General features: G+C 38.3%; 1 protein-coding gene across 2 annotated transcripts in view; it reads left to right on the top strand.

The window, feature by feature from the left end:
* Positions 1-11,877, top strand: part of INTS4 (integrator complex subunit 4) — a 117,692-nt gene that overhangs the window by 27,143 nt on the left and 78,672 nt on the right. The window contains exon 4 of one of the 2 annotated variants that reach the window (XM_040489461.1): positions 1,427-1,533. In XM_040489461.1, the coding sequence (XP_040345395.1) occupies positions 1,427-1,533 (107 nt within the window). Of the gene's footprint in view, positions 1-1,426; positions 1,534-9,249; positions 9,277-11,877 lie in introns of those variants that run through there. The other variant, XM_040489462.1, reaches the window with a different exon arrangement.

Here is an 11,877-nt window from a genome sequence, read left to right as displayed (position 1 = left end):
TTCTTTCTTTCTTTCTTTCTTTCTTTCTTTCTTTCTTTCTTTCTTTCGAGAGACTGAAAGTGGGGGAGGGGGGCAGAGGGAGAGAGAGAATCTTAAACAGGCTCTACACCTAGTGCAGACCTGAAGCGAGACTGGATCTCACAAGTGTGAGATCATGACCTGAGCCAAAATTAAGAGTCAGATGCTTAATAACCGACTGAGCCACCCAGGTGTTCCCCTCAGTGTTGTGTTGTGTTGTGCTGTGCTGTGTTTTGTTTTCTTTTCTTCAAGATTTTATTTTTAAATAATCTCTGCACCCAACATGGGGCTTGAAGTCACAACCCAGACATGAAGAGTTGTGTGCTCTACCAGCTGAGCCAGCCAGGTACCCTGCCAGTGTTTTCTAATCTGCAGTCATTTTATATGTCATGTACACCATTTTTACATATTTGTTTCACATTTATACTATGGTTTACTTAATATTTTTCTTAAGTGGGTAACTTTTTTTTAGTTAAAGAGATTCTTAATAATGGTAAAAGGAAATAGTGTCATGTGACATCAGTAGATAGTAACTGCAATTTTTATTATGTACATTAAAATATATACATAGATATTAATGTAAAATGATTATTTGAATGCCACCTAAAATTCTTGTGTACAGCCAGCATTAAAAGAAACATATTTTGGAACAAAAAAGAGAATGTAGACGAGGAGAATCTGGCTGATTGGTGATGATTTATTTGAATTTGGGTCTTTGCCCACTTATTAAACATTCATTGAGCATGTAATGACTTGTACTAGATTCAGAGAATGCAAAAGTGAATAAGACACAATCATTGCCCTCAGGGATCTTTCATTCTCGGTTTAGTCTGATATGAAAATAAATATAGTAAAGTGTTGGAGCTGATGTACAGGGTGCAGTGGAAGCACAAAGGACGAAATAGTCAATTCTCATTGTGAAAGAAGGGAAAGGTCTGTGTAGCAGGTGACACTTCAAGATTAGTAGATGTTTCCTGGCGATTGGGGTTGAGAATGGCATTGGGCGTCAGTGGAGGCATTCTAGGGAAGTTGGCCTGAGCAAAGATAGGGGGACATGAAATCATAAGTAATTGGATAAAAAGATGCTGTAGGAGACTTCAAAGAGATGAGGCTAGAAAGGCAGGCAGAGCTAGACCTCATGGAGGCACTGGTATGTATATGTGTTTGCCCTGCTAAGGAATTTGGACTTTATCTTGAAGGCAGTGAAAACCCCTTGAATTAGTTCTGTAGAGGATTCAAAGTTTTAGGCATGATCCCTTTAGGAACTTAACTTTTGGTTGAGGGGAATCAAGACTCAAAGAGAGGAACCTAGCTAACAAGAATTTACATTCTTTACATAAGTAAATTTAGTTTCTGTAGTGATCACCTTTTGAAATTATGCAACCCAACTTTCCATCTTCCTTTCTAGAGTCTCATCAAGTCCTAGCTCAACTGTTGGACACTTTGCTTGCGATTGGCACTAAACTCCCAGAGAATCAAGCTATCCAGATGCGATTAGTTGATGTAGCCTGCAAGGTAAGAACATGATGGTTAGATACAGGGTTGTATCTTTCTTGAATAGTTTGCACTGCCTGAAGAGGTAGTATGAGCTGTAAGATCTGCTTAGCTCCATCCTAAATCTGTAACTGAGAACTGCCGAAGACTTTTTATTTTTTTTAATGTTTGTTTATTTTTGAGAGAGAGAGCATGAGCAGGGAGGGGCAGAGAGGGAGATGCAGAATCCAAAGCAGGCTCCAGACTCTCAGAGGTCAGCACAGAGCCTAATGGGGCTCAAACTCACGAACCATGAGATCATGACCTGAGCTGAAGTCGAATGCTCAAGTGACTGAACCACTCAGGCGCCCCTGCCAAGGACTCTTAATGGTTTTCTGACCTGCCTCTTTTTTTGTTTCTTTTTTTTTTTTTTTAAATTTTTTTTTCAACGTTTTTATTTATTTTTGGGACACAGAGAGACAGAGCATGAACGGGGGAGGAGCAGAGAGAGAGGGAGACACAGAATCAGAAACAGGCTCCAGGCTCTGAGCCATCAGCCCAGAGCCTGACGCGGGGCTCGAACCCACGGACCGCGAGATCGTGACCTGGCTGAAGCCGGACGCTTAACCGACTGCGCCACCCAGGCGCCCCTCTTTTTTTGTTTCTTGATGTTGGATTAGGTTAAAGCTGAGTAACTTGTTATGAAATGAACTTCCTCATCCCTCCAAAAGAGATGAAAATTACAGTAGCTGCTATGTGTGCTATGCTTAATATATGCGCTGTACTTATTATGGTACTTAGTATCTGGCTTCTCATGTGTTTCTCATAGTCCTTTAGGTAACTACTGTTATCCTTGTTTTACACAGGTGGGAACTGAGGTTTAGGGAGTTTAACTTGCCTAAGCTTTCACAGCTAGGAAGTTGCAGAATCAAGGTATAAAACTCTAGTTTCTCTGATTCTAGAACCTGTGTTCTTTTTATTATGCTTTATTGCCTCAATAAACAGACCAACTACAAAGAAACACATGTTTGGGAAGATTTTTTTAGTTTAGTTTTTTTTTTTTTTAATGTTTATTTTGAGAGAGAGAGAGAGAGAGAGAATCCCAAGCAGGCTTGCACAGAGTTGGGGCTTGAACCCATGAACCGTGAGATCATGACCTGATATTAAACCAACAATGAGATGCTTAACCGATTGAGCCGCCCAGGTGCCCCTAGGTTTTTTTCTAACTATAGAAAAAATACATGTATGTTGTACACTTTGATTTAATTTGCAACTTAAAAAAATTTTTTTTTTATTAATATTTATTTTTTGAGAGTCAGAGAGAGACAGAGCATGAGCAGGGGAGTTGCAGAGAGAGGGAGACACAGAATCGGGAGCAGGCTCCAGGCTCTAAGCTGTCAGCACAGAGCCCGATGCGGGGCTCAAACCCATGAACCATGAGATCATGACCCAAGCTGAAGTCAGTCGTCCAACTGACTGAGCCACCCAGGCGCCCCAATTTGCAGCTTTTAATTAGTTGCCTTTTGTACATAATAGCAGCTTCTAAACCTTGTAAAATTGGTTTTACTTTTTTTTTTTAAGTTTATTTATTTTGAGAGAGAGAGATGAGGGGGAGGGGCAGAGAAAGGGAGAGAGAGAGAGAATCCCAAACAGGCCTGGCTCTCTCAGTGCAGAGCCTGACACAGGGCTTGATCCCATGAAACTGTGAGATCATGACCTGAGCCAAAACCAAGAGTCAGATGCTTACCTGACTGAGCCACTCAGGGACCCCAAATTGGTTTTACTTTTAATCTTTTTGATAAATTTGAGAATATAAGAAGACAAGTGTGTTTAAATTAGAGGACTGTTTCTGAGGCCCAGGAAAAAGAATGTTTTGTTTCTCTTAGTAAACAACAAACAAACCCAAACAGCCTGACAAGTACAATATTAAAAGCCTTAAGTGGAAAAAAACTAAGGATTGTGTGTTTGATAGAGTAAGTATGTCTCCCACACGAGAGAACAGTGTATCTGTGAGGTTGTGCTTGTGAGAAAAGTGTCCTACTAAGTGGACTGTTGTGCTTTTAGGTAACAGTTTTTTAAATTTGCTTTAAATAAACATTTTATTATAAAAATTTATACTCAAGATTAAAGAAAGAACTATATTCATAATTCACTCTCCAGAGGTAACCATCACTATCTTTTTGGTGTATTGCTTTCTAATTTTTTTCTGTCCCTAGATTGTTTGCTATTTTTTTAAACACACAGCTCTAGTCATAATTTATGTACAGTTTTGCATTTTGCTTTTTCACTGACATTATAACAAGTATTTTATATTGTAAGTGTATTGTAAACATTTTCAATGGATGCATAATAATTAAACCAAATAATTAAACCACAGTTTACCTAACTGTTCTCCTGTTACTGGACATTTATATCATAAGCACTTAAAAAAATTTTTTTTTTTAATTTTATTTTTTATTTTTTAAAATTTACATCCAGATTAATTAGCATATAGTGCAACACTGATTTCAGGAGTAGATTCCTTAATGCCCCATACCCATTTAGCCCATCCCGCCCTCCCAGAACCCCTCCAGTAACCCTCAGTTTGTTCTCCATATTTATGAGTCTCTTCTGTTTTGTCCCCCTCCCTGTTTTTATATTATTTTTGTTTCCCTTCCCTTTTATTCATCTGTTTTGTCTCTTAAAGTCCTCATATGAGTGAAGTCATATGATTTTTGTCTTTCTCTGACTAATTTCACTTAGCATAATACCCTCCAGTTCCATCCATGTGGTTGCAAATGGCAAGATTTCATTCTTTTTGATTGTAAGCATTTTTTAAATTGTAAATAATACTACAGTGAATATTGTTAGTCTAAAATGTTTTCTGTATTTAGTTTTATTTCCTAGACATAGGTTGTCACCTATTAGAGTTGTCACTTTAATGAGTTTTTTTAATAAGTTTTAATGAGTTTTTTAAAGGCTCTTGATACTTTTTGCCACATTGGTTCTCAAAGCGTTCCAGTTTATTTGAACACCAGCAGTCTATGAGAGTGCCTAATTTTACTGTGTCATTCTAGCATTGGATGTTCCTGAGTTTTTTTCCCCATTCCCCTTCACCCATTTTGCTCATTCTCCCAACCTCTCCACTTGGGCAACCATCTGTTTGTTTTCTGTATTTATAGGTCTGATTCTGCTTTTTACTTGTTTATTTGGTTTTAAAATTCCACGTGTGAGTGAAGTCACAAGGTATTTTTCTTTCTCAGTTTGACTTATTTCACTTAGCATAATATCTCTAGGTCCATCCATATTGTCTCAAATGACATGTCTCCTGCTTTTCTATGGCTGTTTAATATTCTCCCTTATCCACTTATCTATCAGTGGACACTTAGGTTGCTTCTGTATCTTGGCTATTGTAAACAATGCTGCAATAAACATAGGGGAGCATGAATTCGTGTTTTTGAACTAGTGTTTTTGGTTTCTTTGGGCAAATACCCAATAGTAGAATTACTGGGTTGTATGGTATTTCTATTTTTAATTTTTTGAGGAGCCTCCATACTGTTTCTACAGTGGTTGTACCAGTTTGCATTCCCACCAACAGTGTATGATTCATGTCCTTGTCAACACTTGTTATTTTTTATCTTTTTTATTTTAACCATTCCAGCAATTTCAGGGTTTTGATGTACATATCCCTGATGATTAGTGATGTTGAACATCTTTTCATTTATCTTTTGGGCATCAGTATATCTTCTTCGGAAAAATGTCTATTCAGATCCTCTGCCCACTTTTTAATTGGGTTGATTTTGGTATTGAGCTGTATAAGTTCTTTATGTGTTTTGGATATTAACCCCTAATTGGATGTACCCTTTGCAAATATCTTCTCTCATTCAGTAGGTTGCCTGATGGTTTTGTTTGATGGTTTCCTTTGCTGTGCAAAAAGTTTTTATTTTGATATGTTCCCTATAGTTTTGTTTTTTTGCTTTTGTCTTTTGGAGACCTATCTAGAAAAATTTTGCTATGGCCCATGTCAAAGAAATTACTGCCTCTGTTCTAGGATTTTTATGGTTTTAGGTCTCATTTAGGTCTTTAATCCATTTTGAGTTTATTTTTGTGTATGGTATTAGAAAGTGGTCCAGTTTCATTCTTTTGCATGTAGTTGTCCAGTCTTCCCAGCACCAGTTATAAAAGATATTTTCCCCACAGTATATTCCACAATATATCTGTCTTACCCAAAGTGATCTACAGATTTGATGCAATCCCTATCAAAATACCAACAGTATTTTTCACAGAACAAGCAATACTAAAATTTGTATGGAACCACAAAAGACCCTGAAAGCAATCTTAAGAAAGAAAAAACAAAGCTGGAGGTGTCACAATTTCAGATTTCAAAATATACTACAAAGCTGTAATAATCAAAACAGTATGGTACTGGCACAGAAATAGACCCCCTCATCTGTGGAACAGAATAGAAAGCCCAGAAGTAAACCCACAAATATATGGTTGGTTAACCTATGACATGACAAAGAAGGCTTGGGTATTAATGTTTTAAAATAGAAGATAAACCTGTTAATCTGGTAGGAGGAAAATGGTGTTTGTTTTAATTACTCTTTTTAAAAAATGTTTATTTATTTGAGAGAGAGAGAGAAGAGAGGGCGGAGAGAGAGAGAGAGAGAGAGAGAGAGAGAGAGACCGACCTAACCAGGCTCTGCACTTTCTGGATAGAACCAGACATAGGGCTCAAACCCATGAACCATGAGATCGTGAGCCAAAACTTAAGAGTTGGATACTTAACTGACTGAGCCACCAGGCACCCCCTTTTTGTTTCCTTTTAAAAAGGTTATTAGTGAGACTTCGTATTTGTTTTTCATTTCTGTTTCTTCTCTTGAGAATGAACTTTTCATTTTCTTTGCTAGCTTCTCATGTGGGGTTTTTGTATGTTTCTTCACCATTTCTAGAGGCTCATAATGGAGTAAAAATTTCAACCATTTGAATGTGGTAGATCTGTCAAACTCAAGTAAATAAAGCTACCTATGATGCATAGCTACAGTTGCTATTTATATTGTCTAATGCCATTTTGTCTGTGATTTTGTCATACATTGTGCCTTGATATAAGATTCACATATGATAACATTCACCTTTTTTATAGAAGTAATATAAAGTATTTTCTCCAACCACAGTGGAATGAAATTAGAAATCAGTAACAAAGAAATTTGGAGAACTCCTGAATATATGGAAATTAAACAGCATACTCCTATATCACCAATGGGTCAAAGAATAAATCAAAAGGGAAATTAGAAAAAACTTTGAGATGAATGAAAATATAACATATCACAACTTATGGGATGTGGCTAAAGCAGTCTTAGAAATTTATATCTCTAAGTGCCTATACTAAAAAAGTTGAGAGATCTCAAGTCAGTAACCTATCCTTCTACCTTAAGACACTAGAAAAAGAAGAGTGCACTAAATACAAAGCATGCAGATGGAGGGAAATGCGGAAGGTTAGAGTGGAAATTAATGAAATAGTGAATAGAAAAACAATAGAAAGAAGTCAACAAAACCAAAAGCTTGTTCTTTAAAAATATCAACAAAAATCGACAAATCCTTAGGTGTATTGATCAGGAAAGAAAGAGAGAAGATTCAGGGCGCCTACGGTGGCTCAGCCAGTTTAACATCCGACTCTTGATTTCAGCTCATGTCATGATCTCACGGTCGTTGAGTTTGAGCCCTGCATCGGGTTCTGTGCTCGTAGTGTGGAACTTGCTTGGGATTCTCTCTCCCTCTCTCTGCCCCTCTCTCACTTGTGCTGTCTTTCTCTTTCTTTCAAAATAAATAAATTTTATTTTATTTTTTATTTTATTTTTTTGATGGAGTCTTTTTAATATTTACTTATTTAAATTATTTTATTTATTTAATTATTTAATTTATTTTTTTTAGTTTATATCCAAGTTAGTTAGCATATAGTACAACAGTGATTTCAGGAGTGGATTCCTTAATGCCCCTTGCCCATTTAGCCCATCACCCCCCACACAACCTCTCCAGTAACCCTCTGTTTTCCATATTTAAGAGTCTCTTATGTTTTGCCCCCTCCGTGGTTTTATATTATTTTTGCTTCCCTTCCCTTATGTTCATCTGTTTTGTCTCTTAAAGTCCTCATATGAGTGAAGTCACATGATATTTTTCTTTCTCTGACTAATTTCGCTTAGCATAATACCCTCTAGTTCCATCCACATAGTTGCAAATGGCACAATTTCATTCTTTTTGATTGCCGAGTAATACTCCATTGTATGTATATCCCACATCGTCTTGATCTGTTCATCCATGGGTGGACATTTGGGCTCTTTCCATATTTTGGCTATTGTTGATAGTGCTGCTATAAACATGGGGGTGCATGTGCCCCTTTGAAACAGCATACCTCTATCCCCTGGATAAATACCTAGTAGTGCAATTGCTGGGTCGTAGGGTAGTTCTATTTTTAATTTTTTGAGGAACCTCCATATTGTTTTCCAGAATGGCTGCACCAGTTTGCATTCCCACCAGCAGTGCTAAAGAGATCCTCTTTCTCTGCATCCTTGCCAACATCTGAATGTTAGCCATTCTGACAGGTGTAAGGTGCTATCTCATTTTGGTTTGGTTTGTATTTCCTAAATGATGAGTGATGTTGAGCATTTTTTCATGTGATGGTTGGCCACAGTGCGAGTGGGGGAGGGGTAGAGAGAGGGAGGTAGAATCTTAAGTAGGCTTCCAGGCTTTGAGCTCTCAGCACAGAGCCCGACTTGGGGCTCCAACCCCTGAACTGTGAGATCATGACTTGAGCCAAAGTTGGGATACTCAACCAACTGAGCCACCTGGGCGCCCCTTAAGATTTTATTTTGAAGTAATCTCCACACCTAGTGTGGGGCTTGAACTCACAACCCCAGAGATCAAGAGTTGCATGCTTCTCTGACTGAGCCACTCAAGTGCCCCCCCAAATGGGCAAAGCATCTTAATTGGCATTTCTCCAAAGAAGATATACAAATGGCTAATAAACACAAAATGATGTTCAGCATCTTCCGTCATTAGGGAAATACAATTCAAAATCACATGAGATGCTGTTTTACACCTTTTGGATGGCTGTACTTAAAAGAGGCTTGACCATACCAAGTTTTGGTGATGGTGTGGAGTGATTGGAGCTCTCCTCCATTTCTGGTGGAAATATAAAATGCCTCAGCTGCTCTGGAAAACAGTTCAGCAGTTCCTCAAAAAATTAAAGATAGACTTACTATATGACCCAGCAATCCTACTTGTAGGTATCTACCAAGAGAACTGAAGCATATTTACACAAAAATTGGTACATGAATGTTTATAACATCAATATTCATAATAGTCAAAAGGTGAAAACAACCCAAATGACCATCTCAGCAACTGATGAATGGATAAAGAAAATACAATGGAATATATATATATATATATATTTTTTTTTTACCATAAAAGGAATGGAATACTGATACATGCTACACCTGGATGAATCTTGAAACCATGCCAAGTGAGAGAGCTAGTTACAAAACACATATATATGATTCCGTTTATATGAAATTTCCATAATGGGTAAATCTAACAGACAGTTAATTAGTAGGTACTTAGGGATGGGAGAGATGGAGGGATATGTGGTTGGTAGCAAAAGGGCATCTTTGAAATAATGAAAATGTTGGAAAATTAACTCTGATAATGATTGTACATACAAATAGATCTGTAGATTGATATATGTATCTGTCTATAGATATAGATATCAAAACCCGTTGAATTGTATACAGTAACTGGATGAATTGCATGGTGTGTGACTTATATTTTAATAAAAAGTACTATTAAAAAGAATTCACTCCTTGGGGTGCCTGGGTGGCTCAGTTGGTTGAATGTCTGACTTCGGCTCAGGTCATGATGTCACAGTTCATGAGTTCCAGCCCCGCCTTGGGCTCTGTGCTGTTGGTTTGGAGCCTGCTTGGGATTCTTGCTCTCTCCTCTCTCTCTGCCCCTCCACCATTTGTGCTTTCTCTCTCTCTCAAAATAAATAAATTTTTAAAAACCTAAAAAAAATAACAATTCACCCTTTGAATTTGAATTGTGGTGGATTTATCAACATTTGTATTGTTTTCACTCTCTTGGCTATTGTGAATAATGCTGCTGTGAATATTTGTTTGAAGTTTTGGTTGGAAGTATGTTTTCAGTTTTCTTGGGTATATCCTAGAAATGAAATTGCAGGGCCATGTAAACTTACATTTAACTTTTCTGTTAAAAAACATTTTTGGGGCACCTGGGTGGCTCAGTCAGATGAGTGTTTGGCTCTTGATTTTGGCTCAGGTCATGATTGCAGGGTCATAGGATCAAGCCCTGTGTCGGTCTTCATGCTGAGCATGGAGCCTGCTTAAGATTCATTCTCTCTCTCTCTCTCTCTCTCTCTCTCTCTCTCTCTCTCTCTCTCCCCCTCTCTCCCTCCCTCCCTCCCTCCCTCCCTCTCCCCCTCCCTCTCCCCTTCTCTCTCCCTCTCTCTCCCTCTCTCTCCCTCTCTCTCCCTCTCTCACTCTCCCTCCCTCTCTCCCCCCTTCTCTCCCTCCCTCCCTCTCCCCCCCACTCTCCACTCACATACTGTCTTTCACTCTCTATAAATAAAAAAAATAAAACGTCAACCTTAAAAATAAAATAGCCAGTTATTAAAACAAAAGAAAAAAATTTTAAGGGCATCTGGCTGTCTCAGTCGGTAGAGCATGCTACTCTTTTTTTTTTTTTTAAGTTTATTTATTTTGAGAGAACCAGTGGGCAAGGTTAGGGGGGTGGGGGGGGGGGGGGGGGGTGGGAAACAGAGGATCCAAAGAGGGCTCTGGCTGACAGCAGAGAGCCCAATGCGGGACTTGAATCCGCCAACAATGAGATCATGACCTGAGCTAAATTCGGATGCTCAACCAACTGAGTCACCCAGGAGCCCTGAATTTTTTTTGTTTAAATAAATTGAGTAAATTTTTAAAAATATAAAAAATACCCATAACATAAAATTTACCATTGTGACCATTTTACAGTGTACAGTTCAGTGGCATTGAGTGTATTCTTAATGTTGTGCCGCCATCACCATCATCCTTCACCCATCTCTTCCCTTTGCAGAACTGAAACTTCCCAGTCTCCCCTCCCCGCTAGTCCCTAGCAACCACCATTCTGTTTTTCGTCTTTGTGAGTTTGATTATTCTAGTTACCTTTTCATATAAGTGGAATTATGCAATATCTGTTCTTTTGTGTCTGACTTATTTTCTTTGCATAAAATTCACTCTTGGTCAGTTCAGGCAGCTATAACAAAAATGCTATAAAGTGGATGGGCTTCAACAACAAACATTAATTTCTCATGTTTCAGGAGGCTGGAAAATCCAAGATCAGGGTGCCAGCAGATTTGGTGCCTGTTGAGAGCCTCCTTCTTGGTTCATAGGAGGTCACAAGGGAGCTCTCTGGAGTCTTTTTAAGGGCATTAATCTCATTAATGTCATTTCCACCCTCATGACCCAATCACCTCCTAAAGCTCCTAACCTCCTAATGCCATTACATCAGGGATTAGGTTTCAACATGCAAATTTTGGGGGAACACAAACATATAGTCTATAGCATGTCCTCAGAATTCATCCGTGTTGTTACATGTCACAATTCTGTTCCTTTGTGAGGAACATACATATATTCCATTATATGCATATGCCACATTTTGTTTATCCTTTCAACTATTGAAGGTTGCCTCTACCTTTTGGCTATTGTGAATAAAGCTGCTATGTATATGGGTGTACAGATGCCTCTTTGAGTCTTTCCTTTCAATTCTTATGGTATTGTGGACTGAATTGTGTTTCCCCAAATGTACATGTTGAATTCTTAACCTTCAATGTGATTTTATTTGGAGATAGAGGCCTTTAGGGGGGTAGTTAAGATGGGTGAGGCTGTAAGGGTGGGACTAATGTTCATATAAGAAAAGGAAGAGAAACCAGGATTCTGTCTCTCTCTACGAATATAGGAAAGACCATGTGAAGACACAGCAAAGAAGATGGTTATCTGCAAGCCAGAAAGAGTGCCCTTATTGAGAACCTAATTGGCTGGCACCTTTATCTTAGATTTTTAGCCTCCAGAACTGCAAGAAGTTAACTTTCTGTTGTTTAAGACCCCCAGCCTATGGTATTTTATTTTGGCAGCTCATGTAGATTATGACAGTTATATACCCAGAAGGAGACTTCTGGATCATATTGTAATTCTATTTTTAGTTTTTTGAGGAATTGCCATACTGTCTTTCATGGTGGGTGTATTGTTTTACATTATCACCAGCAGTGCACAGGGTTCCAGTTTCTCCACCTCCATTTCTCCCTTCCTTCCTTCCTTCCTTCCTTCCTTCCTTCCTTCCTTCCTTCCTTCCTTCCTT

Source organism: Herpailurus yagouaroundi, unplaced genomic scaffold (genome assembly GCF_014898765.1).
Source record: "Herpailurus yagouaroundi ecotype Mexico unplaced genomic scaffold, PumYag 180, whole genome shotgun sequence".
Lineage (NCBI taxonomy): Eukaryota > Metazoa > Chordata > Mammalia > Carnivora > Felidae > Herpailurus > Herpailurus yagouaroundi.
The sequence above is the reverse complement of the archived record's forward strand: the minus strand, read 5'-3'. Positions and strand labels throughout refer to the sequence as shown.